Here is a 25,716-nt window from a genome sequence, read left to right on the forward strand (position 1 = left end):
TTCCTTACTTGGCTTTAAACAAAGTTCAATCATGTGGTCAATGTTTGCTGTAATGTAAACGCGCCTTTAAACAACCAAGCTTCTTTTGTCTAGATAATAGTAAATAATAATTCAACGATGTTTTCAGTACCGCCAAGGCGCGTTCAGTTACTATCGTATCGTCATAATGTGTTGTTATGATTCGGTACAACTTTAAATTATCACATTTACATTCAGCGAAGATTGTCCGCGCAGTAAAGCAGCCAGTCCTGCAAGACGTTCCTGAAAACATCTAATTTCACCTTCAGAAAAATCCCTTTAATCAGACATAAAACGTTCATTTCTAGCTTGAGTATTCTCCGGAGAGAAATGGGAAGTTTAAGGGGGAATTGGCATTACCAAAAAATGAGCCTTAATTGCATTAATATATTGGCTTTCGTAATCGTGGCTCGTAGATTTATGGGTTCGGTCCTAGACTTCTTTAGATGAATTCAAGATGATATGAATAGTGAAGAGGTAAACAAGACGTCCAAAAATATTTGATTAATATCCAGGAAATGTTTCAACGACTGCAACACTAACCGGAATTGGAACTTGCGTTATTCAAAATTAGTGCATCCTATTTCTAGCTTGCTTTATAACTTTATACAATATCGTGATTTTCAATAAGACATGCGTATTTAATTTTCTTTAAGCGTCAGGTTCCAATTTGAAAACCATCATACAAGAAACAAAACAGATTAAAATGAATGTCGAGAAACATATCCCATCATTTCATTCTTAATTCAACCCATTTCTGAGATGAAACAGCTGGCGCTAAAAAAAGTATACGGCAATAAACTAAACACCTGCAAAATGATAAATGCCTTTGGTATCTGCGTTTTATTGTTTGTTATGTTCCCCTTAACCTGTTTTATTGTAACATTGGCGTCCATTTCAAGATTCTTTGCAATAATTTGATTTTCAAAGGGGGTTTTGTAGTTGTTGTGTTTTTTTTTGTTGTTGTTATTTTTGTTGTGGTTGTTATTGTTGTGGTTGTTATTGTTGTTGTTGCTGTTCTTGCCCACCAACATAGGGGAAGGGTGAAATCCCAAAACCCACTCTGATCATGTTTTATATAGAACCAGGTTTACATTTCTTATTGCAATAGTAACTACATGGCGAATTTACTCCTCTTCATCATATTTTATTTAAATTCTTTGGATTTTATTCTAATGAAGAAACATCCTCAACAAAAGTCGTCCTGCGGTCTAATTTATAAAACATGACAACCTATACTCTATGTCCTTGTATGCAACATTCCATTGTGAATAAAAACCTAAGTGTGACCTTGACATTAGAGATAGGGAAACGGGTCTTGCGCGGGACACGTCGTCTTGGTATGTCTAACACATGTGGCAAGTCATTTTAAAATATGTCGATTCAAGAGAAAGTTTCAGCCCGGACACGACAACCTATACTCTATGTCCTTATATGCAGCATTCCATTGTGAATAAACATCTAAGTGTGACCTTGACCTTAGAGGTAGGGACATGGGTCTTGCATGCGACATGTCTTCTTGGTATGTCGAACACATGTGGCAAGTTATCTGTCCATACAAGGGAAAGTTACAGCCCGGACACAAAGTATTGAGCCGGACACACGGACGGACTGACGGACGGACGGTGTGATTTTAATAGGCCCAACTTCGGGGGCATAAAACATACATGTCAAACAAGTTGCCTGGATAATCACTGACAGGACTTGTCACAGTTGCCTGCACACTGACAGGAATTGTCACAGTTTCCTGCACACTGACAGGACTTGGTGATTGACTGCACACTGACAGGAGTTTGTTAAGTTGCTTGCACACAGACTGAACTATGTTAAATTGCTTGCACACTGAAAGAACCTTTAGTATAGATACACAAACAACAAAAAGAGCACCGTCCAATAAAATCAATATACTGCCTAAAGCTCTAAAATTCAACAATTGGAATACATGCAGCACCTTCCACTAATATTATCACATCTTCCATCTAGGTCTACATCACCTTCCTTGACATGGTTGTAATCAAATTGGTCTTCATATACATTAAGACTTATTCACTATCCACACAGAAGATAAGATTGTAGCTTAGAATAATCAATATGAAGTTTACAATAAACTACATGAAGTTCAATGGAAAAGTCTGATTATTAAATTTATCATTAAGTTAAAATGAAATGTCTTCTTAAGAATAAAGTGTATAATAATTATTTAAATCTATGAACCTAAGAAAATAACAATAATTACCTTAGAAGTTACAATGTTGAAGACTTAATAAAATTTAAAATCTATTCCCTTGTTACTAAAAATAGAAGGTAGTGGAATCTCCAACAAAAAGAGAGACCATATAGCAAGACTTGCTGCCCTTGCTTAAAGAGTAAACTTTACATATCTATCAGATTTTAACATTTTGGCCATTTTGATGTTGTTGTTGTTGTTGTTGTTGATCAATCACGACCCCTTGTTGTATTTTTGTAGAGGGTCACCCAAGGAAGCTTTCTGTAAAGTTTAATTGAATTGAACTGGTATTTTAAGAGGTGATGTTTTTTAAAAGCAAAATAGGAAGGTGGCCATTTTGTTGTTGTTGCTGTTGTTGTTGTTGTTGATAAATCGTGACCCCTTGTTGTATTTTTGTAAAGGGTCACCCAAGGAAGCTTCCTGTAAAGTTTCATTGAATTTGGAGCAGTAGTTTCAGAGGAGATGTTTTTTAAAGCAAAACAGGAAGTCGGCCATTTTGTTGTTGTTGTGTTGATCAATCGTGACCCCTTGTTGTATTTTTGTAGAGGGTCACACAAGGAAGCTTCCTGGGAAGTTTCATTGAATTTGGCCAAGTAGTTTCAGGGGATAAGTTTTTTAAGCAATTGTTGACGGACGGACGGACGGACTGACGGACGGACGCCGGACAAAGACCGATCACAATAGCTCACCTTGAGCACGTCATGCTCTGGTGAGCTAAAATGTGACTAGAATATATTAAAAATATAACATATTATACAAACAATAAACATGAAACAAGTGATAATAAAACAGTGATCAAATATCAGAGCAAATAAAAACGAATCAAAATCATAATTTGTTTTCAAAATAAGCGCCAAAATTTGCTTTAGGAATTTTATTATTTAAAACATTCGGAAACAAAATACCGAGGTTCAATAAAAGAAATGACTGGTCATACAAATGTGTATTCTTTTACATTAAAACTGCATAACAATCATTACAGGGGTGTTTGTAATGAAAATAACAAAAAAATAACGCGACGATGAAGAAGGCCAGAGTTTCGGGCCCTGCTATAATTGCCCGTATCGTCTCTTGCACCATGAAGAGCTAAACTTGAATAACGAAATAAATGATGTTAATAAATAATAACACATCTGAATAATGACTTATCATATGACATTTATATGTATCGTGTCCGCATATGAAGCTCCAGTAAAATGTTTCACAGGCCCTAATGTTTCCGTAATTTTTCGTAACATTTCGGTAGTATTCGAGTGGTGTCGATCATCTCCGTAGCCGATCGGTTGTATATATGTTTCAATGTTTGTTTGATTGGACGATTTGTCTTCAAATCTGTCCAATTTACTGAATGATAGTTTGTCTTCCGCAAGCTGTAAACGACAAAAAAGAAAACAAATTGATGGAAATGTTCTGTTTGCTGTTGAAAGAATAATGGGAAAGTTTTCCACGATTCAGTATTTAAACCTTGTTGCATTCTAATGGACTTTTGTACATTCGCTTATTGTATTATTTATGTCAAAAATCCGAGAGAACGTTTGCCAAAAGCAACTTTTCGGACGACTTCAAGTCGTTACAAATACTCGACTGTTTAGCACTCGAGAATGATTTATTGAATAGCTTAAAGTAATTGTGGAATGTCAAAAACATATTAATAATGCATGTTATAGCGCAAATCTTTAGCAAAACTACTTCATAGGTGGCTTAGTGAAACAAATGATTTGGCTTTAATTATATGATAATCATATACAATATAATATCCTCCCCCCCAAAAAAAAACAACAAAGAAAATCACCATCTCTGAGTGATACTGTCCCCTATGATCTTTGTAGAAGAATGAAAATATGATATTACCAGAATAACTCGTGCAACCTTTATCCTCCCAGTGTCTAAGCCCCACCGAACGGGGTAATGGCTGGCCAGTACAAGAGTAATGGGTTTCTCAGAGCTCCCGCCTATATGGACGTCAGTTTTGTCTGAGAAATGATTTCCATATATCCCGACTACGTAAATTGAGTCTGATGACGTTATTGGTGATAAAACGTTTCTACATGAAAACTTGTCTGCTGGGGAACCCCATATGGAAATCATTTTAGAACTTGGAGACACCTGGATTTTGCAACCGTCAACGTCAGCTGAAATATGAGAAGATGCCTACATAATCACTATATTTACAATTATTTCAAGTTATCAACAGCAACTGTTATAGTTTAACTATTTTATAATCGAGACACTGGTTCATAAGTGACTTTTTATCTGAGATCGGTGCAAATCGATAGCATCGTAATAAAGCTGATATTACTATATGTATTTTGATTGATGATAATTGTAGACGATGATGCTGATGCTCGTCGACGAGATGATGATGATATAACGACATTGACGCTAACGGAAACATAAAGTTGATAACATTATTCAGAAAAAGGTGGCATTTGGATTTTGAGATTGATAGTATTATGTATATGTTACGCAATCTGAGAAAACCAGGCAATAATTATTGTGGGAAATTACCCTTTTTCCAACACGCTGATATTTAAAGCGTGACAGTGGGATTCATTTTGACTTTCAAAAGTTTTTATATTTTTGGTGTCAGCAAATTACTGTTAAATTACAACAAAAATAAAAAAACCGTCACGGATAAAAAAAATCTAACGCTAAGTTATTGTCGCATGAGACCTGGTTTTAACAGATTGGGTCACATAATATTAATAAAAGATATCTTCACTTGCCCACACAATCTGAATGTTCAGGGTTTCTGGTGTATCAGGCAAGGTGCGACAGCTGTCTTGAAGACAATTGTATTATATCCAAAACATATTCGTTCACCAACTCTAAATTATACTGCTTATACTCATACTGCCTACATTCATTTTCAAGGGCGTATTTAAAACATCCTTACGTAAGCACGTGTCCCCTTGATAATCCTCTCCAAAACAATTGCAATAACCATTTTGACACGTGGCCTGAAATCGATCGTTGCGGTAGGTTGAACATATTTGATTACAAGGCGTCCGTCCACCCTGTTCCGCAGGTTTTTCGGAGTGGAGACCGGAAGTGATCGAAGGTAGTGGCGACAGTGTTGCGGCTTTCATATGGGCGACAGAAGAGGGTGGGGAGTGTCCGACTTCCGCCACTGATTGAAATGGAAGGACATGGTTCTTCAGCTTCAAAGGAAATATAATTCACTGAATTGAGCAGCAAAATGGCATTTATACAGGATATATATATATGCATTAGATCGACTATGAAGACACATTTTGGCTTTACTATATGAATCTTACACAATTTGCAGGATAGAAACTAGTATCGGTGGGCATTCTGAGAGAGCATGATAAAATGTTTATGGCTGGCTTACACATACGCCCTCTTGGATGAAAGGCAGGTACATATATCACTAGAACACTTTCACCATCGATTCATACATGTTTTTCAATGTTATCTATATATTATATCATGTTCTTCAATCTTACCTTTTGAGATCTCGAAGATGTCTGTATGACCCTTATTTCGTAGACCGCAATCGCCACAGCAACTGATGACGTCAACACAAATATCGTGATTAACGCTATGTAGACTGTACGCGCGTTACAACACGTCTGTGGTTTTCGAACATCTTTCTCCAGCGTAAATTCCATTTGTTGTCGCGGGCTCACAGACCGGATGTGGGAGGGGAGCGAACCTGATGACATGCTGAAGTAACTTCCAGTTGTCTGAACTGATCCTCTCTGATAAACGAATAGATAAATTGTTTATGGAGTACAAACGGGTCGAAATGTAAGCCAGTATTTTATCGTTGCAAGTTGGTACGTCGACATATTTTGGGAATACATATAATTTATCGGCGTACCCATATTTAGAACTCAATGGAACAACATCATACTCATTCGCGCATCAGGTAGCTGAAATTCATACATGAGATTTAGTCCTAGGGAACGTTTCAATAAAAGTCGTAAGCAACATATAACCAAACCAATACAAAACTAGTGGCAAAGCAACCTACATAAATCCGTTTAAGTCTCATGAAATGGTATACCAAGTTGTGAATTTAAACGAGTAAATGCTGTCAAATATAATATAAGCCACTCCCTAACCTTATCCCACTCGACCTAGTATTTATAAATGTCTTTCAGCATTTTGCAAACAGTTAAACAGTATATCTGACAAGATTATCGTACCTCCATTTGCGTATATTTGACGTCAGTGTTGTCGTTTGTAGTCCCTGTTGTCTCCTGATCCTCCATGTCCACGCTACCTCAGTCTCTAAACAGCAATTATCCACATTACTTAAGTTTAGGTTTAATCCAATTAGTATTTTAACAACAAAACAACAATGGCGCTTAAAGCTTTAGCTGTTATTTATTTATATATTGCTGATAAACATCCGTTGCTTTATTTTACTTATTTTGCTTTCGAGAGTAAAATAATATCTTATTAAGGATAAGAAAAACAAAATCATACGAGTACAATGTAACTTTTTATAATGGTCTCAATCATTAAAAAGGCACTTTTGTAGTGCTTTGTATCTGCTGCTATGCTTTTACCTCTTTTGCTTTCGAAGGTAAAAACATTTCAAACACAGATTTATTAAACATATGCAATATATAGTACTGCTGTTCTAAATATCTAAACATTTTTGTCAAAATTGTAACTTGATAACTGCATGCACTTTGAAAATTACTGTTTTTGAATGTTGTAAGGGCCCATGGGGATGGCCCCGACCCCATGGTCCCTATTACGGGGCAAATAAAAGGGGTTCTCGAGATCTCAAAAAGTAAAAAAAGGATGGCGCTTAAGTACATTTTAATCTGAATTTGTTAAAAAAACACCATTAAGTGCAGGTGCTTAATTGAGATTTAATCCATGTATGTAAACAACAAACAACGCACGTGCTTAAGTTATTTCTAATCGAGTCTGTTTACGACACAAATGCAATTGCGCTCAAGTTCTCTATACAACATAACAACACAGTCGTCTTTTCCAAACAAATATTCTAGACAGAAAGCACCACAAGCGGTTAGTTTTTAATGAAAAAATCAACTTAGCTAATAAATCTTAATTGAAATCTATAAACAGCAAAATACCACTGCCACATGTTTTCCAATCAAAGAAGAAAACACACGCTCAGATATCTAAGATCTGGTACACCACTAATCGTATGTTTCAACCTTGCAAAAACCGCTAACAACAAGTGCTGGTGCATTAGGTATTAAGTGTTTAACCTGAAAGTTATGGTGGATGATTTCTGCCATTTCCTGATTTTGTATTGCGCACATAAATGGATCTTCTCTCCAAGGGATTCACATATTAGTCATAATTCATCTCAACATTTAAATATGAAATATACAACGCCAAATTTGATGAAGGGCTATTTAAACGCTTTAAACCTGTCAAATGATAGTCAAACCTTCGTACACTCATAAGGTTGACGTCAGGTCTTAGACTGATAATCTTTGAATACACAACACAATTTTTCAATTTTTCTGTTCAAGCTGGGAATTTTATAGATCACCATTTAAAAACAAACAAACTTGAATTACAGAATAATAGTACACTAAGCATGCCCTGCAAATTTGTGTTGATAAATGTGTATTTAACACATACCTTAGCAAACTACATTTCACTATGAAAGTCATTTTAACTGTCGCATGCGTTATTGTTTCTTGTCTTGTCTACACGTAATATCCATTGATACAAGTTAACAAAAACATATTCTTTATTAGTTATATAAATGTCCTACTGCATGATACAAGATTCAAGAATCACTATTGAAAATAGGTTATATGTTAATAAAAAGGCGTTAGCTTAATGAGCTTTTTTCCTAAATCAGAAAGCCCCATTCTTTACTCGTAGCCGATGTTTAATTAAATGTTCCTTCACACATGTTTACTTACTTAACCTCTTAAAATTATTGTGGTTGAAACTGCATAACAACCTTATGCCCAAGAATATTTCGACAGGTTCATTTTCTGGAAGCGTGGTTACCAGTTTTCAGAAAGTACTTGATAGTGTAGTATTAGATGATGAAGTAGTATAACTCATTACGGCCTGATCATGGAGTTGTTTGAGGTTGAACTTGAATGCTTTGTTTTTGTTGATATTACGTCTAAATCACAGTTAATAACTTCCACTAAAATTATGTAACAATAATACCACTCATTAAATCCTTTCTAAATGAAAATCCCCTTGCTGGGCTATACACTCGTCATTTAACAGTGCAAGCATGTTATCTGACGGAACAAGTTTATTGCACATTTTCTGAACTATACAGCGTGCAATCTCAATAACTAAATGTATTTGTCAAAATGTTCTTCCTACTTTATTGATCGGACCAGGCTGGTCTTTAACAGCAGGAATGCAATCACATATCAAGATTTGAAAGCAAACTGGCTCTATCCGTTTGTTGGTATATGCGTTACATATTAAACAAGTTTAATCCAAAGCAGTGACAGCAATGTATAGTTTATCGTTGAAATTCATGCTAGCCAATAATTAAATATGACGCCATGTTCCGATCAATGAATCGACTTAGCCCTAAGAGCCAATAACCTAACTACTATGCACAACATACTTAACTCCTATTGACTTGTCATCAAGAAATTGTCCGTTTTCATCCCACATATGGTAGTAATTGGGTATTTTGAATGCACCACACGTTCAAACGACTTTGCTGTTTAATGAAGTCATCAATAGATTTCGAAGTAAAAGAAACGATAATAAAATGAATACCTCAGAACACCGATCTGTCTACCATTCACATTATATGCTGTTGCAATAGGACATTGTTATTTTTATACGTGTTTTCTACGTATGCGATAATGTTGATTTATAAGTTGTACCTGTACATTAACTTCCACATAAAGGTGTAGCTGAGCCGTGCAAACACAACTGAGTAGACACATAACAGCGCTATTAACTGATACACACGCTATTTATTATCAACAAGGTACAAACAATTACTTCGCGTACTTCCCTCATAAATGAAATTATAAACTCGAGCACTTTAATTCACCACCTCGGGTTGTTGGTACAATATAATTTACTTAGACGGCGACGTCATAATATCTGATTTCTCTACTTGCCTAGAAACAAGGTTCGTTACAAATTCAACGATTGTATGATCGCATTGCCGCATAACCCCTGTGATCGTTTTCATTCTCTCTTGTTTAACATGCGAAATACATTTAATACAACCTAGTACGCTCATTCGGTCAATGTCCGCTGCGATGTTAAAAAGCCTTTTAACAACCAAGCAAAGATGAATTTCTACATTTTGTATAGCAAATATGAATGATTTAACGATATTTGTAGTACCACCGAGGCGCGTACAGTATCTATCGTATCTTCATATTATGTTGTCTGTATGATCCGGTACAACATAATTTAACTATTCAGCAAAGATTTTCAAGGCCGTCAAGCAAACAGTCCTGCCAGACTTGAAAACATCTTATTTCTCCTAGAGAAAAATCCATATTATCAGATAAAATACATTATTTTCTAACTTGATTATACACAGGAGAGAAATTGGAAGGTTTAGGGGAAATGGCATTGCCCCAAAAAAGCCATTGCTTTAATATATAGGCTCTAGGAAATGTGTCTCGTATATTAATGGGATCGGTGCTAAACTCCTTCTATATGTAGATGCTACGAATAGTAAAGTAGTAAAAACAACTTTTAAAACGATTATATTAATATGAAGAAAATGTTCCGACGTCTGCAGCATTCAACTGAATTTGAACTCGTGTTATAAAAAGGAATCTAACTTAGTTCAAGCGTTTTAATAAAGGTGGAACACTTGAAAAAGCAATACGACAATGAGAAACATAACAACTGTTACACCTGCGCATTCATTAATAACTATTTTTAAATGGTTTTTAATGGCTTCCAAACCTGTTACATAATCATTTTAGCACCGAAATCAAGTTTTCTTTGCAATGTTTTGTTTTTAAAGTGGTGATTTGTAGTCCTTTCAAAAGTAATCCATTCGCTCTGAAGAAATTTTAAAATGAAATAAAAAACACAGCTTTCTTTAATTAACATATATCCTATAAACCATATAACTATAAACATATATTCTTAATGGATGCTTTATTATCAAAACAAGACCTCTATCATAACCACTGCTTTCATGTGCAGACGAAATAAAACACTTGAACGATCCTTTTTCCAGGGAGACCAATTGTCCTTTTTTCCATGGTTTTCGATTTCAATGCTTAACTTGTTTATAATTCAAAGAACAGCGTGAGTTTAACAACGTCCTTGCAATTTAAAAGGAAATATGTCTTTTTTAACAAAATATCAGAATTGAGCCAAACATTTGTTGACGCATTTTGGGAATAAAGTCAATAATTATTACTAGAAATTTTCAAGTAAGTGCGGGTTACAGCATACTGAATTAAGCACATTTTTGTTATAAGCATGTTCCGTGTTTATGGTTTGCGATTTCAATGCTTAACGTGTTAATAATTTAATCGAGCGTGAGATATGCAATGCAGTAGAAGCTTAAATTGAAATATTTCTTTTTAACGAAACATCAGAATTCAGTCAATACATTTTTACTAGAATTGTTTAAGTTAGTGAGTGTTACAGCATACGAATTTCATCAGAATATCGTTAATAGCATTTACATGTTTATTGTTTGCGATTTCATTGCTTAACCTGTAGATATTTTAAGCGAGTGCGAAAGTAAACAATGCACTTGAGATTTAAATTTTAACATGTCGTTTTTACGCATTATAATTTTTTTTAAATAAATAGAGAAATTGTTTTAGTTTTCTCATGGTATTCATATCCGTATAAATGCAAATCTTTGTTATTCTATGAATCGATGTCAAGCTGCTATATCTAAACATTTATCAAAATCAGTTGCTTTAAGAAACGAGTTAATTCAAGTTATAAAGCCTTGTTGTTAAAATGTATTCTGAATTCCTTCAATTGCGTTAAACAGTGATATTACATTGAAAACCCATCCAGACAAGCATAAGCTTCCCATACAAACCAGACCATATTGTGAATACGTGGCTGTGCATAATGACTTGTATAATTATGCTGTTCAGGATTGATGTTCTTACGACGATGAATAGAGCTAATAAGCACATCTTAACGGTCCCTTATTTAACCGAAAAGTCTTCATAATTGACAGCTGCGTATCAATTACAATGATCTGAGTCGCATGACGACTGCTTTTATCCATTGAATATTATTCACTGTGTTATGAATGATATCATTGCATTAGTTTCATTTACAAGTAAGATTTATTGGTTTTATAACACGTTATCATTTACAAAAACGATATGTTTGAATTTAAACGGTTTAGCATTATTTAAAATATGCATGAAGTTTACGAATTCCACCTGGCCATTTTGACATTAACTGACAACTGGAAACAGACACCGGGCTCTTATATTAAACTATGTAAGATTCATTTTCTTATTTCGAACAAATATACCAGAGATATAAGTCAAGTGTTTATAATAAATTTAAAACATTTTCTATTTTCGTATTTATATATCATTAAAATCTGTCGAATGCATACATCTACATGTGGGGTTTTCAGCAAGTATTTGATAATGAATAACGATTGGCATCTTCAATTAACTTCCTTACAAAGTTGTAAGTGCTGATATTGTCAGTACGTTGGCCGGGCAGAGATCTGGGTGGTGACCTGTAGGTAGATTATTAACCAGTCTGGTAGTATTTAAGTTACATGCTTAATTATGTACCTCCTCTTGGCAAATATTTCTTAAGATATTTAATATAACAACCCGAATTAATTAACATTTTTTTACCAACTACACGCCAGTGTAGCATGCTGTTATTCCCATGAACTTAATGCTTCTTGCAATTTTGCTGTTAATCCCGAAATTATAGTCTTGGAAGAACTAAACGTTGTACTGTCAACTAGAGGAAGCATGCGCGTTTGGATTGACCGAACAGCCGGGAAAACTGGATGACTGTATACATCTTGCATTTTGAAATATTATGCATGAATGTATTAAGATACGACTTTGTGAATACTTTTTTCAATAGTGTACCTATTTCAAACTAAGTATATGTTTTTATCTCCAGGTCATTAGTTCTTTCTTATGTTTTGCCATATTATGTATGTTTGTTATTCATGTCGGAAAATAGCTCATTGACCTAATAATTTTGGTTTAAATATACCAAACATTAAATAAAGATTCTTGTATCTAACTATGCATTGATACAAGTGAACATAGTTATACAAATGTCCTACTTCAAGATACAAGATTTAATAATTTCTATTCAAATTTGAGTATACGATGTCATAAAAGCATTAGTTTAATCAGCTGTTTTCCTACAGTACAAAGAGCCATTCTCTACGCAAAGCCTTTGTTTATCAATTTCAATTTAATGTTTCTTCCCACATGTTTACTTACTTAAACTTTTATGAAACTAGTGGCTGTAACTGCCTAACATCTACATAACCTATTACATTTCGACAGGTTCATTTGAGGCAAACGTAATTACAAATTTTCGGAAAGTACTTGATAGTGAAAAATAGGATTATCATTATCATTATCACATAAAATGTTATCACTAGATAGTGGAGAAATGTAATATAATGCATGAGGGCATACTTGAATACTTCTCGGTTTCATGTTTGTGTAGGTTGAAAAGCTCAAACACGGTATATAAGGACAATACAAATTAATTGCTAGATTTTCATCAAATTTTCTTTTTAAATATGAACAGGGGTACCATTTTTTTCTTTTTTCTTAGATGACTGTTTAATATGTGTTCATGCTCAAAAGACATAATAATAATAATAATAATAATAATAATAATATCTTTATTTTAAGAAGGTGACATATTAAGATCATGTACAAAACTACAGAATTTTATTTTCGATATGGCCCTCTGAAACAGAATGAAAATATGGCAAAATAATCATAAGACAAACATGAAGACGATGCTAACAACGATGACGATGATGATGATGATTATAAGTATGCTGTTGATGCTGACGATAATGATGCATATGATGACATGATGATGATGTTGAATCAATATAAGACAGATACTCTCAGTTAAATATAATTATGAATAAAACATCACAATTTGTATAATCACAAGTTTCCTATGAGGTACTGTTTGACCTTTATTTTATACGTATTAAAGTTTTTTGATTCTCGTATTTCCAAAGGTATATTATTCCAAACAATTCTGCTGTAATATGTAAACGATGCTTTCATATAATTAGTACGAGGTCTAGTTTGTAAAACAATATCTTTGTGTGCCATTGATCTTAGCATATATACATTATTGTCTGAAACTGTTACTAATTCTGACATATATGATGGAGCCATGCTATTCAACGTCTTGTAAACTAATACTGCTGCGTGGTATTTACATCTATCCGAGAAGTTTAGCCATTTTAGTTCTTTAAATAGATTTGTTGATGAATCTCGTTTAGATTTACCAAGTATGATTTTTGCAATTCGTTTTTGTAAGTTATTTATTTTATTCACATATGAATTGGTTCCCTTGCCCCAGACCAAGCAGCCGTAATCAAAATTTGGCAGAATATATGCATTGTAAAACATTCGTTTTGTATCAGGTGTGAGGAAATATATTATATTTTTTAGAAGTGCAATTTTCTTATTCAGATTTTTACAAACATAATCGATTTGCACATGCCAGTTTAGTGTATTATCTATATACAACCCTAATAACTTTTGCACAACAACATTAACGATTTGAACATCATTAATACAAAGTTCAAGATTCCCAGTGTTTTTTAATTTATTTGCAGACCCTATTAACATGCATTTAGTCTTGGAAGGATGCAATGACATATTATTTAGTTGACACCACTTATTAACATAATTTAAATGATGTTGTAATTTATTTTGAATATCCGTCAACTGATATCCAGATTCATAAAGTGTTGAGTCATCTGCATATAGATCTATATTTAATGTTGGATGCATAACTGCAATATCATTTATGTATAAAATAAAAAGCAAGGGTCCCAGTATGGATCCCTGGGGTACCCCAGATGTAACAGTGAGTTTTTGCGATTTAATTTTGCCAATCTTTACAATTTGGTTTCTATTTTCAAGATATGATTTAAACAAATTCAATGCTATTTCAGAAAAATGATACAGTTTCAATTTATAAAGAAGAATTTCATGATCAACTAAATCGAAAGCTTTTCTCAAATCCAAAAATATCGCACCAACTAGTTTACCACTGTCAACATCTTTAAGCCAAGTATCTATAAGTCTTATTAGAGCAGTGTTACATGAATGGTGTTTTCTAAATCCAGATTGTGTTTTGTGTATGACATCGGTTTTCTCAAAGTACAACTGTACCTGTGTCGCTATATGCCTTTCAAAGATTTTTGATATAGTTGGGAGTATTGAAATGGGGCGGTAATTATTGGGGTCCTCTTTGTTGCCCGACTTGAAAATTGGTATTACTCGTGCTTCTTTCAGTTTATCAGGGAAAACTCCATGCGCTATACTACTGTTGATAATTGATGCTATACAAGGTGTAATAGTATCACCACATTGCTTCAAAATTTTGGGGCCTACTCGATCTATGCCTGTGGCCTTTCCAACATTTAAATTATCAATAATAGTATGGACTTCATAAGGGGTAATATGTTTAATCTCAAACCTATTTGTACCTAGTTTTGTATCTAGAATATGTTTTAAGTTTCTAAAATTTGTATTCAAAAACTTTGTTTTATTTATAATGTTTGAAATGCTTACAAAATGACTGTTTAATTCGTTTACAATATTTGACGGATCTTCAACCGGAAATTCATTAAATGTCATTTTATGAGGTAATGCTGTCACAGTTGATTGATTCAAATGTGAAATATCTTTTAGATTTTTCCATAAATATGTCGGATTTTTATTGTCTTTTATTGCATTGTTGAAAAAATTCTTTTTACTTTTCTTTATCATAGAAGTGACTTTATTTCTAAGTATTTTATACTGGTCTATGTTGCCAGTTTTTCGGCATTTATCCCTGTGATTTATTATAGATATAATTTCCTCAGTAAACCAATCAGGCTGATTCTCGCGTTTCACACGTTTATCTTTGACTGGGGCATGTTTAGATAAAATGCCATTTAGAATTTCATAAAATCTTTTCAGTGCATCATTGGAATTTGACAATGAGTCTATTTCATCCAGTCCTGAAAACATCAATTCTGCCTGAAAAGCTTCTTTTTCAAATTTCTTAAAAGATCTATATTGTATAACTGTATGGCTATTAGGGGCCAATTTTGGTAATTTGTCTGTAATAGAATGTGTGAAACAAACGGGAAAGTGGTCACTTAGTGATAAGTGAAACACACACCATTCAGTTACATGATTACTCATATTCGTATATAAATGATCTATTATAGTAGAGTTATTTTTTGAAATTCTTGTTGGTGATTTGATTAATTGTTCCAAGCCATATGTGTTTCTAGACGAACGACGTAACGATATTAACAATTCTCCTTATTTACTTTTGAATGTTATACATCGACATCATCGGTATGAATAAACACCGTTCCCGTACAATACCGGACCGGTACCCAAATAAGGAATATAGTTCATTATTTTAATTGAATCAATACAATTTCAGGGGCGCTGAAAAAGAGGGGACAGGCGGGAAAGAAAATCTAGCAATCAATTTATATAATTCGCCTAACTCCCAGTATAAGTAACAACAGTATCACTCATGAAATCAAATCATCTTTGAAGGGAGTATCAACTATTCCTTTAAAAGTGCATGCATTTTATCTGACGGAACAAGTTTATTGCACATTTCCTGAACCATTCCGCGTGCAAGAATTAAATGTATCTGTCAAAATGAGTTTCCTCGTTTATTGAACGGACCAGACTGATCGTTTACAGCAAAACGATCTTACATACCGAAATGTGATAGCAAACTGGCTTTATTCGTTTGTAAGTATAAATATTACATATTATTAAACAAATGTTTTCAACATTTTTAATTTAGTCAATACAAATTCAAGGGCGAAGAAAAAAGAGGGGGCAGGCGGCGATGAAAATCTAGCAATTAATTTATACTCGCCTAACTTCCAGTATAATTAACAACAGCATCACCATGAAATCCTTCCTAAGTCAAATATACTTTGTAGGGAGTATCAACTCGTCCTTTAAAAGTGCAAGCATTTTATCTGACGGAACAAGTTTATTGCACATTTCCTGAATCATTCCGCGTGCAAGTATTAAATGCATCTGTCAAAATGAATTTCCTCGTTTATTGATCGGACCAGACTGGTCTTTAACAGCAAGAATAATCTTACATCACGAGATGTGATAGCAAACTGGCTTTATTCGTTTGTGAGTATAAATGTGACATATTATTAAACAAATTTAACCCAAGAGAGCAATATCGACGCACAGTATATCGTTGAAATTCATGTAAGCCATGAAGGCCCCTTACTCAAATACTATGCACAACATACTTTACTCCGATTGGCTTGTAATCTGGAACCTGACCGTTTTCATCCCTCATATTGTGGAAATGATTAGAATAAGGCACTCATTCGAACATCTTTGCACCAAATCATTATACATTAAAGTTATTTGACAGAAACGATAATAAACTGAACACCGATCTGTCTAAAACTCAAAAGAATAACTTCATGTATTAATATGAAAGCGCTGTTCATTTATACGCTAGCTAGTTATTAAATGCTGTCAATGACAACAGGGTACAAAACATTTACTTCGGCCTCAACCCTCGTGATTGAAATAATAAACTTGAGCGCTTCTTTTCCACCAAGATGGGCTGTTGGTGCAGTATCTATTACTTAGACGTTTACTTCTTAATAGGTTATTTCCTTATTTAACTAGAAACAAGGTTCGTTACGAATTCAACTAGCATTATCGCATGCCACTGCGGTATTTATCGCTCTGTCGCAATGATCTCTCATCAAATTCAAACCCACGCTCATGCGGTAAATGGTTCATGCGATGTAAACACGCCCTTTAACATCCAAAATGAAGAAGATATGCTGTATTTTGTCTAGAAAATTCAAATCATCTAACGATATTTCCAATACCACCGAGGCACGTTCAGTAGCTATTATGTCTGCATAATTTGTTGTCTGTACGATTCGGTACAATTATAATTTATCACATTAATATTCAGAGACGATTTTCCTGGCGGCAAAGCTGCCAGTCCTGTCACACTTTTCTAAGAACTTCTTATTTCTCAGAGAGAAAAATCGCTATAATCAGACTTAATACATTCATTTCTAAATTAATTATACGCAGTAGAGAAATGGAACGTTTTAGGGGGAAATGACATTACCAAAAATGAGCCATTGCATTAATATATAGGCTCTAAGATGTGTGTCAGGTATATTAATGAGATCGGTGCTAGACGTCTTTATATGTAGATACTATGAATAGTAAAGGAGTAAACTCAACGTCTAAAAAGATTTTATAAATATCCAGGAAAGGTTCACACGTATGCCTTTGGTATCTCCATTTCATAGTTTGTTATGCACTTCTTAACCTGCGTTTTTATTAGATTAGCGTCTATATCTATTTTTTGGCAATCTTTTTAATTCTAACACTGTGTTTTTGAAGTTGTTTTGTCGATGTTGTTGTTGTTTTGGTGACTTAGTTTGTTGTTGTTGTAGAAGTTGTTTTTGTGGTTGTTGTTGTATTGTTCTTGTTCTGCCCCCAAGCGGAAGGGTGGAAACCCTAAACCTACCATTTCGATGACGTTAAACATGGCATCGGGTTTACATTCCTGTCGTGCAATTAAAAATACATGAACACGCCCAGCACCCGAAACCAAGCCCACATATATTACACAAATACTTTAGTCATTTCCCATTCTCAATCTCAACTGAATTAACCTCAATGCATGATTATTATTTTTTCATTTATTTAAATATTTACTACTCCTCGCATGTATTCTCAAAACTATTTTCTTATAAAAAAAATCATCCTCAGCAAATATCGTTCAACAGTTTAATTATTTTATTTTGTTACTATTATTGAAGTTATTTCTTTGCTCTAGAGCATAGAAAGTAATGATGTTCATCTAAAACGCGATCCTCGATAGAACGATGATGAAAACGCTAAATCATGAAACACACGATAACGAAAACGCGATAGTACGATGATGATAACGCGACAATACAGTATTATGATTACGAAAATGCGATATCACGAAATAACTGAAAACGTTTCATTTGCAAAACTCCTCCAAAACTTTTAAACTCTCATAACAAATTTCAAATTGAAATAAATAACAACTTTCTTTAAATTACATATATCCCATAAACAGATATCTTCAGTGCATGATTTATTATCAGAAAGTCTTTTACCTAATCCACTTCTTTCTTCGGCGGGCGAAATCAAAACATTTAAATATCCGTTTCCCAAGGAGTGCAATTATCATTATTTCCGAGGATCAATGACCATTTACGAAGCCTATCTCGTTATTGAGCCGAAGTCAAACGGAAATCACCGAAGCATTACCGATAAATGCCGAACATAACCACGTATGACATCTGTCACAGTGAAAGGATTCCAGCTGCCGGTATTTTAAGAGATCTGACGTTAAACTCAGGGAAATTGCTTTGCTTTGTGTGTGATTTTTAGGACAGTGTCTGTGGACTATTGACAGCTTTCCTGTTAAAATGTGTAACAATTTCACTACAGTTCATGCAGATGATCGCCTGAGCTTAATGTTTTGCTTATTATCGAGCGTTTTCCGTTATCATAGTTTTCATTGCTGAACTTGTTGATAATTTGAACCAGCGTGAGCTTTCCAATGCCCTTGTGGTTTAAAATTAAACGCTTTTTTTACGCATTACAGGAATTAAAGCAATACACCATATTGATTTTAGCACATTTCGTTAGAAGCATTTTTTGCGTTAATGGTTTTCGATACCAATGCTCCACTTATTTATAGTATAAGAGAGCATGATATATACTATGTCCTTGCGATTTAAAAAGATCAAGTATTTTTTACTTGTGCTTAACTTGTTTAAAGTTGAAGTGAGCGTGAGATATACAATTCACTAGTGGTTTTATTTAAAACATGTCTTTTTAACGAAATATGAGAATTCAGCCAATAAATTTCACTAGAGTTATACAAGAAAATAGTGTAACAACCATCATTTTAGCAGACGATTGCTAAATGTTAAAGCATTTTCCGTGGCCATGGTTTTCGATTTCAATGCTTACCTTGTTAATAATTAAACCGAGTTCGAGATATATAACGCACTAGCGGCTTAAATTGAAACATGTCTTCTTAACGAAACATGAAAAATTGAGATTTAAATTTAACATGTCGTTTTTACGCATTATAAACACTCAGTCAATAATTAGATAACTTGTTTTGGTTTTCTCATGGTATTTATATCCGTATAAATGCAAATACTTGTTATGATATATTCTATGACTTGATGTCAAGCTCAGTTAAATAAAGTTTCAATGATATATCTATAAAACATTTGGATTAAGAAGCGAGTTCATTCAAGTTATAAACCCTTGTTGTTTAAATGTTGAAGTGTAATTTTACAACATACAACATCATTGAATGCATAATAGTATTTTATTTGTTTGATATACCATATCGCTTTTCATTTTGGGCCGGATCCCTGTCACTGCGTTAAACCATGATAATATACTGAAAACCTAAACTAAGCTAATAAGCACATCTTAACGGTCCCTTATTTAGCAGAAAAGTCGTTATTATTGACAGCTGTGTATCAATAACAATGATCTGGGTCGCGTGGCGCGTGCTTTTATCCATTGACAATTATTCACTGTGTGATGAATGATAAAGAGGATATTTGTTGAATTCAGTGTAAGATCGTATTGTATTTCACGAGTGGCGTACCATTCGTGAAATAAAATACGATCTTACACTGAATTCAACAAATTTTCTTTTTATTTCATGCATATATCGTGTTTTTTCAATATATCCCCGCTGGAGTAAATTTTGTTTGATTTCTGTGGCCTCTTGGTAGGTATCGGTTGAATATTTACTTGGCCACATGTGCTAGTAATAGAGTTGATAGATCATTTCTTCCTACAAACTTTTACCGCGTACATGTATACACAAGCATTTTGAATTTGACCAATTTTCTTCAATTGTTTACCTTCATCAGTTCAACAATTCATTTTTCCTTTTGAAAATAATGCACAGAAAACGCTTGTCCAAAATGACAAGCCAATCAAAGTAAAGTATGTCGTGCATAGTATGTTTTTAGACGAACGACGTTATGAGCTAAATAATTATCTCTGTTTACATTCTAATCTTATACATCGACACCATAGGTATGAATAAACACCGTTCGAGTACAGTACCGAACCGAAACGCCCATAGTTTAACTGTTTTAATTGAGTCAATACAATGTCAGGGGCGCCGAAAAAGAGGGGGCATGCAGAGATGAAAATCTAGCAATTTATTTATACTGGCCTAATTTCCAGTATAATTAACAACAGTATCACTCATGAAATCCTTGCTAAATCAAATTATCTTTGTGGGGAATATCAACTCGTTCTATAAAAGTGCAAGCATTTTATCTGACGGAACAAGTTTATTGCACATTTCCTGAACCATTCCACGTCCAAGTATTAAATGTATCTGTAAAAATGATCTTCCAACTTTATTGATCAGACCAGACTGGTCTTTAACAGCAAGAATAATCTTACATAACGAGATTTGATAGCAAACTGGGTTTATTTGTTTGACAGTATAAATATTACATAGTATAAAAAAAATTTAACCTATGGAAGCAACAGCGACGTACAGTTTATCGTTGAAATTCATGTAAGCCATGACGGCCAATTACCCGAATGCCATGCACGACATACTTTACTGTGATTGGCTTGTCGTCTGGAACCTGACCGTTTTCATCCTTCATATTGTCGTTATGATTAAAATTCGGCACTAATTTGAAGTCCTTTGCCGTGTAATGATGTCAAAAATACATTGAAATAACTTTAACAGAAACGATGATAAACTGAACGCCCTAGAACACCGACCTGTCTACCACTCAAAGTAACTATATGCTGTTGCAACAGAACACTATTCCTTTTGCCTTATCGGAACGGTAACATAAAGGCTGAGACGAACCATGCCATAACAATCGTGTATATATATTAAAACGCTATTCACTGATTAGATAGGTATTTCCATTACCACCGAGGCACGTTCAGTAGCTATCGTGTCTGCATAATATGTTATCTTTATGATTCGGTACAACTATAAGTTATCACATTATTATCCAGCGACGATTTTCCTGGCGGCAAAGCTGCCAGTCCTTTTACACTTACTAGGAACGTCTTATTTCTGAGAGAGGAATATCGCTATAATTAGACTCAATACATTCATTTCTAACTTGATTATACGCAGGAGAGAAATGGAAAGTTTTAGGGGAAAATCACATAAACCAAACATAAGCCATTGCATTTATATTAAGGCTCTAGAATGCGCGTCTCTTATATCAAGGGGACCGGTGCTAAACTTCTTTATATGTAAATACTATGAATAGTAAAGAAGTCCAAAAGGATAATAAAAATATTCAGGAAAGGTTCACACGTCTACGGCAACAATCTAAATTTGAACTCGTGTTTTTAAAAACAAGTGCATGCTTTAAGTATATTTCGAGCTTGCTTTATAACATCATACAACTACAGTGATTTAAAAATAAGGTTCCAATTTGAAAACCTTCCTACAAGAAACAAAACCGATCAAAATAGTGTCGAGAAACGAAACCCATCAAACATACTTAATTCAACCGATTTCTGAGATGAAACAGCTGGCGCTTAGAAAAGCAATACGGCAAACTAAACACCAGCAGCACCTGCAAATTTATAAATGCCTTTGGTATCTGTGTTTTATTGTTTGTTATGCACTTCCTACCCAGTGGATTTACTAGATTTGCGTCTATATCTATTGTTTGCAATCTTTTCAATTCTAAAACAGTGTTTTTGAAGTTGTTTGGTCGATGTTGTTGTTGTTTTGGTGGCCTATTTTGTTGTTGTGGTAGATGTTGTTGTTGTGGTTGATGTTGTTCTTCTTCTTATGCCCCCCAAAAGGGGAAGGGTAAAACCCCAAAACCTTCCATTCCGATGACGTTAAAAATAGAATCGGATTAACATGCAATAGAAACTACATGAATACGCCCAGCACCCAAAACCAAGCACTCATATTACACCAATACTTTAGTCATTTCCCAATCTCAATCTCAACTGAATTAATCTCAATGCATGATTTTGTTTCATTTATTTCACAAACAAGTTTACTCCTCCTCGCATATATTCACAAATTTATTTGGCCAGTTTTCTTTTGAAAAAAAAAACATCCTCAGCAACAATCTTTTAACAGTCTAATTAATAATTAAGCAATTTCCTTGCTCTAGAATATAGAATGAAATGATGTTGATCTGAAACGTGATCCTCGATAGAACAATGATGAAAATGCTAAATCACGACATAACGATAACGAAAACAAGATAGTACGATGATGATAACGCGACTGTACAATACTATCATGACGAAAGCGCAATTTCTCGAGAGTACTGGAAACGTTTCATTTGCAAACTCTTGCTACATTTGATTTTAATATGAATTACACAGACACTATTTTCAAAAGCTAACCATACTTTTTAAACGCTCAGAAGAAATTTCAAATTGAAATAAATAACAACTTACTTTACTTTACATATATCCTATGAACAGATATCCTCAGTGGATGATTTACTATCAGAAAGTCTTCCACCTAATCCACTTCTTTCTTCAGCAGACGAAATCAAAACATTAGAATATCCGTTTCCCAGGGAGTGCAATTATCATTATTTCCGAGGATTAACGACCGTTTACGAAGCCTATCTCGTTATTGTACCAAGTAAAACGGAATTAAACGAAGCATTACCGATAAATGCCGAACATATATCCGTATGCCATCTGTCACAGTGAAAGGATTTCAGCTGCCGGTATTTCAAGAGATCTGACTAGAAACTCAGGGAAATTGCATTTCTTCGTGTGGGGTTTTCAAAACAGTGTCTGTTGAGTATTGACAGCTTTCACGGTTAAATGTGGAACAATTTTACTACATTTCAAGCAGATGATCGCTTATTATCGATAAAAGAATTTTCCGATATCATGGTTTTCAATGCTTAACTTGTTTTTTATTTAAACCAGCGTGAGATGTACAATGCCCTTGCGGTTTAAAAGTAAACATGTCTTTTTACGCGTTATAGGAATTAAAGCAAGGTATTTTACTAGAATTTTGAAGTTAGTGGGTGTTGTTAGTGCTGATTTTAGCAATTTTCGTTACAATCATTTTAGCGTTAATGGTTTTCGATACTAATGCTATACTTATTTATAGTTTAAGCGAACATGAGATATACTAAGTCCTTGAGATTTAAAACGAACTCGTCTTTTCTTATGCCATATGAGAAATCAGGCAATTATTTTTACAAGTGATTTGCAAGTAAGTGAATGTTGCAGCATACTGATTTTAGCACATTTTTATTAAGGCATCTTCTGTGTTATTGGTCTTTGGTTTCAATGCTTAATTTGTTTTAAGTTGAAGCGAGCGTGAGATATACAATTCACTAGTGGTTTAAATCAATATATGTCTTTTTAACGAAATATGAGAATTCAGCCAATAAATTTCACTAAAGTTATACCAGTAAATGGTGTTACTTCCATCATTTTAGCACACGATTATTAAATGTTGAAGCATTTTCCGTGTCCATGTTTTTTTTAATGCTTACCTTGTTAATAATTAAAGCGAGTTCGAGAAATACAATGCACTAGAGGCTTATATTGAAACTTGTCTTATTAACGAAATAACATAATTCAGCCAGTAAATTTTACTAGAATTATTCAAGTGAGTGTTACAGCATATGGATTTCAGCAGATTATCGTTAAAAGCATTTCCGTGTTGATAGTTTGCGATTTGATGCTTAACGTTTGTTGCTTTACGCGCGTAGTTGCTTCCCTTGGTACTGTCTCTCGGTTTTGATAGAGAATGAAGATGAAACGGGAGCCAGTCAAACGACACGTCAACTTCCGCGTCCGCGAAACTTCAGTAAAAAAACATGGACTTTTCGAGGTTTCCAGTCCACTAACATGGTTTTATCACCAAAATAACGAGTAAAACATATGGATTCTGCTTAAATCTTCCGAAGTAGACGCTTTTAATTTGAAAGTTAACAGAAGGAAATGGAACAAATCAATAAGTTCAACCAAGTCTTACACTGAAAGTTTGAAACAGTTTCAAACTGACGATAAATCATGTGTTCCTGAACCGCCGGAAGTCTGAATCTGTGAATAATTTAGTGTACCAGTATCAGTCTAATATGCAGGGGCAGTTCTAGAATTTCAATTGGGGCTAGGTGTGTTACCCCTATGTACCCCAAATAGGCAACAGCTTTGCCTCTGTCCAATCCACTCCCTTGAGCAGATGTGATGTTGAAAAGAACAAGAAAAACATTGCTTGCCATCAAAAATTTAGTCACTTAAATGCTCATGAAAAACTTGGCATAACAGTAGTGACACACAAAACAATGGCAATGCCAAGCTGATTTAGTGGCAGTCATTTGACTGACAAAAGGAATGTCTACTTGTCGTGCTATGTTACAACAAAAGTAGCTTCAAAAACCTAGGTATTTATCAATCGAGTACTATCAAAGACAAAGTTTGTATTTAAAAAAAGGCCGTTTCTAACCGTAGGCTTGACTAAAGAGTAACATCCCTTTTATTTAAATTAGCCATGGAATAGATGATTTGCTAAGAAGAAGTTCTCAAATGTCAACCAAATTTTACATGAAGGTTAGCTAGATAAAACCTGCACAAAATGTTAAATCATTTAGCAGAAACTTCAAATGTATGCATCTATTTATGACATTAATTTTGCAAAACTATCTATTGTGAAATATGGAAAGAAGCGCATGCATAATGTTGTTCATTCTAAAGGTGAGATAACTTCATCATGGTTCACGCTGGTTTTGACCAAAGACATGTATTCTCTACATAGGAAATTGCCATGAATGTACTATGCACTGGCAAAAAGCAGTGCATTTATAGTCTATGGGATGCTTAGTCACAATCTGCCATTCACGGAATCTGACAGAGTTATACAAATACTAGATAAATTATGGTAAGTGTAATACGATTTCAAAGAATGAAGTCATGTTGGAAGATTAAGGACAAACTTGCAAGTCTAGAGTCTAAACAACAAAGTGGTTAAGACTGATGTTAAAGCTGAACTCTCACACAGCGTTTTAACAACTTTTTAATTCTTTGTCTTGGAAAGAGCAAATTTTTGCGTAAGTATCTGCAAATATATGATAAAAGATTGCTGACAAAAGATCAGATCATAGAACTTCATATTTCCATTTGAAAAATCATGTTTTATGGCTTAAATGGTTACTAACGGTTTAAGAAAAATTCATAATACATCAATTTTTGAACTTAAATATAAAAATCTGAGTATAT

General features: G+C 34.1%; 1 protein-coding gene across 4 annotated transcripts in view; it reads right to left on the reverse strand.

The window, feature by feature from the left end:
* Nucleotides 1–449: 449 nt before the first annotated feature.
* LOC128203162 (uncharacterized) overlaps nt 450–25,716 on the reverse strand; it is a 32,052-nt gene continuing 6,785 nt past the window's right edge. The window contains exons 1-6 of one of the 4 annotated variants that reach the window (XM_052904456.1): nt 23,144–23,241; nt 6,418–6,500; nt 5,713–5,967; nt 5,142–5,406; nt 4,097–4,377; nt 450–3,615 (exon numbers count right to left, since the gene is read on the reverse strand). In XM_052904456.1, coding sequence (XP_052760416.1) covers nt 3,394–3,615; nt 4,097–4,377; nt 5,142–5,406; nt 5,713–5,967; nt 6,418–6,483 — 1,089 coding nt within the window. In that variant the 5' untranslated portion in view covers nt 6,484–6,500; nt 23,144–23,241 and the 3' untranslated portion in view covers nt 450–3,393. Of the gene's footprint in view, nt 3,616–4,096; nt 4,378–5,141; nt 5,407–5,712; nt 5,968–6,417; nt 6,503–9,078; nt 9,300–22,923; nt 23,096–23,143; nt 23,242–25,716 lie in introns of those variants that run through there. The other 3 variants (XM_052904453.1, XM_052904454.1, XM_052904457.1) reach the window with 3 other exon arrangements.

Source organism: Mya arenaria, chromosome 9 (assembly GCF_026914265.1).
Source record: "Mya arenaria isolate MELC-2E11 chromosome 9, ASM2691426v1".
Classification (NCBI taxonomy): domain Eukaryota; kingdom Metazoa; phylum Mollusca; class Bivalvia; order Myida; family Myidae; genus Mya; species Mya arenaria.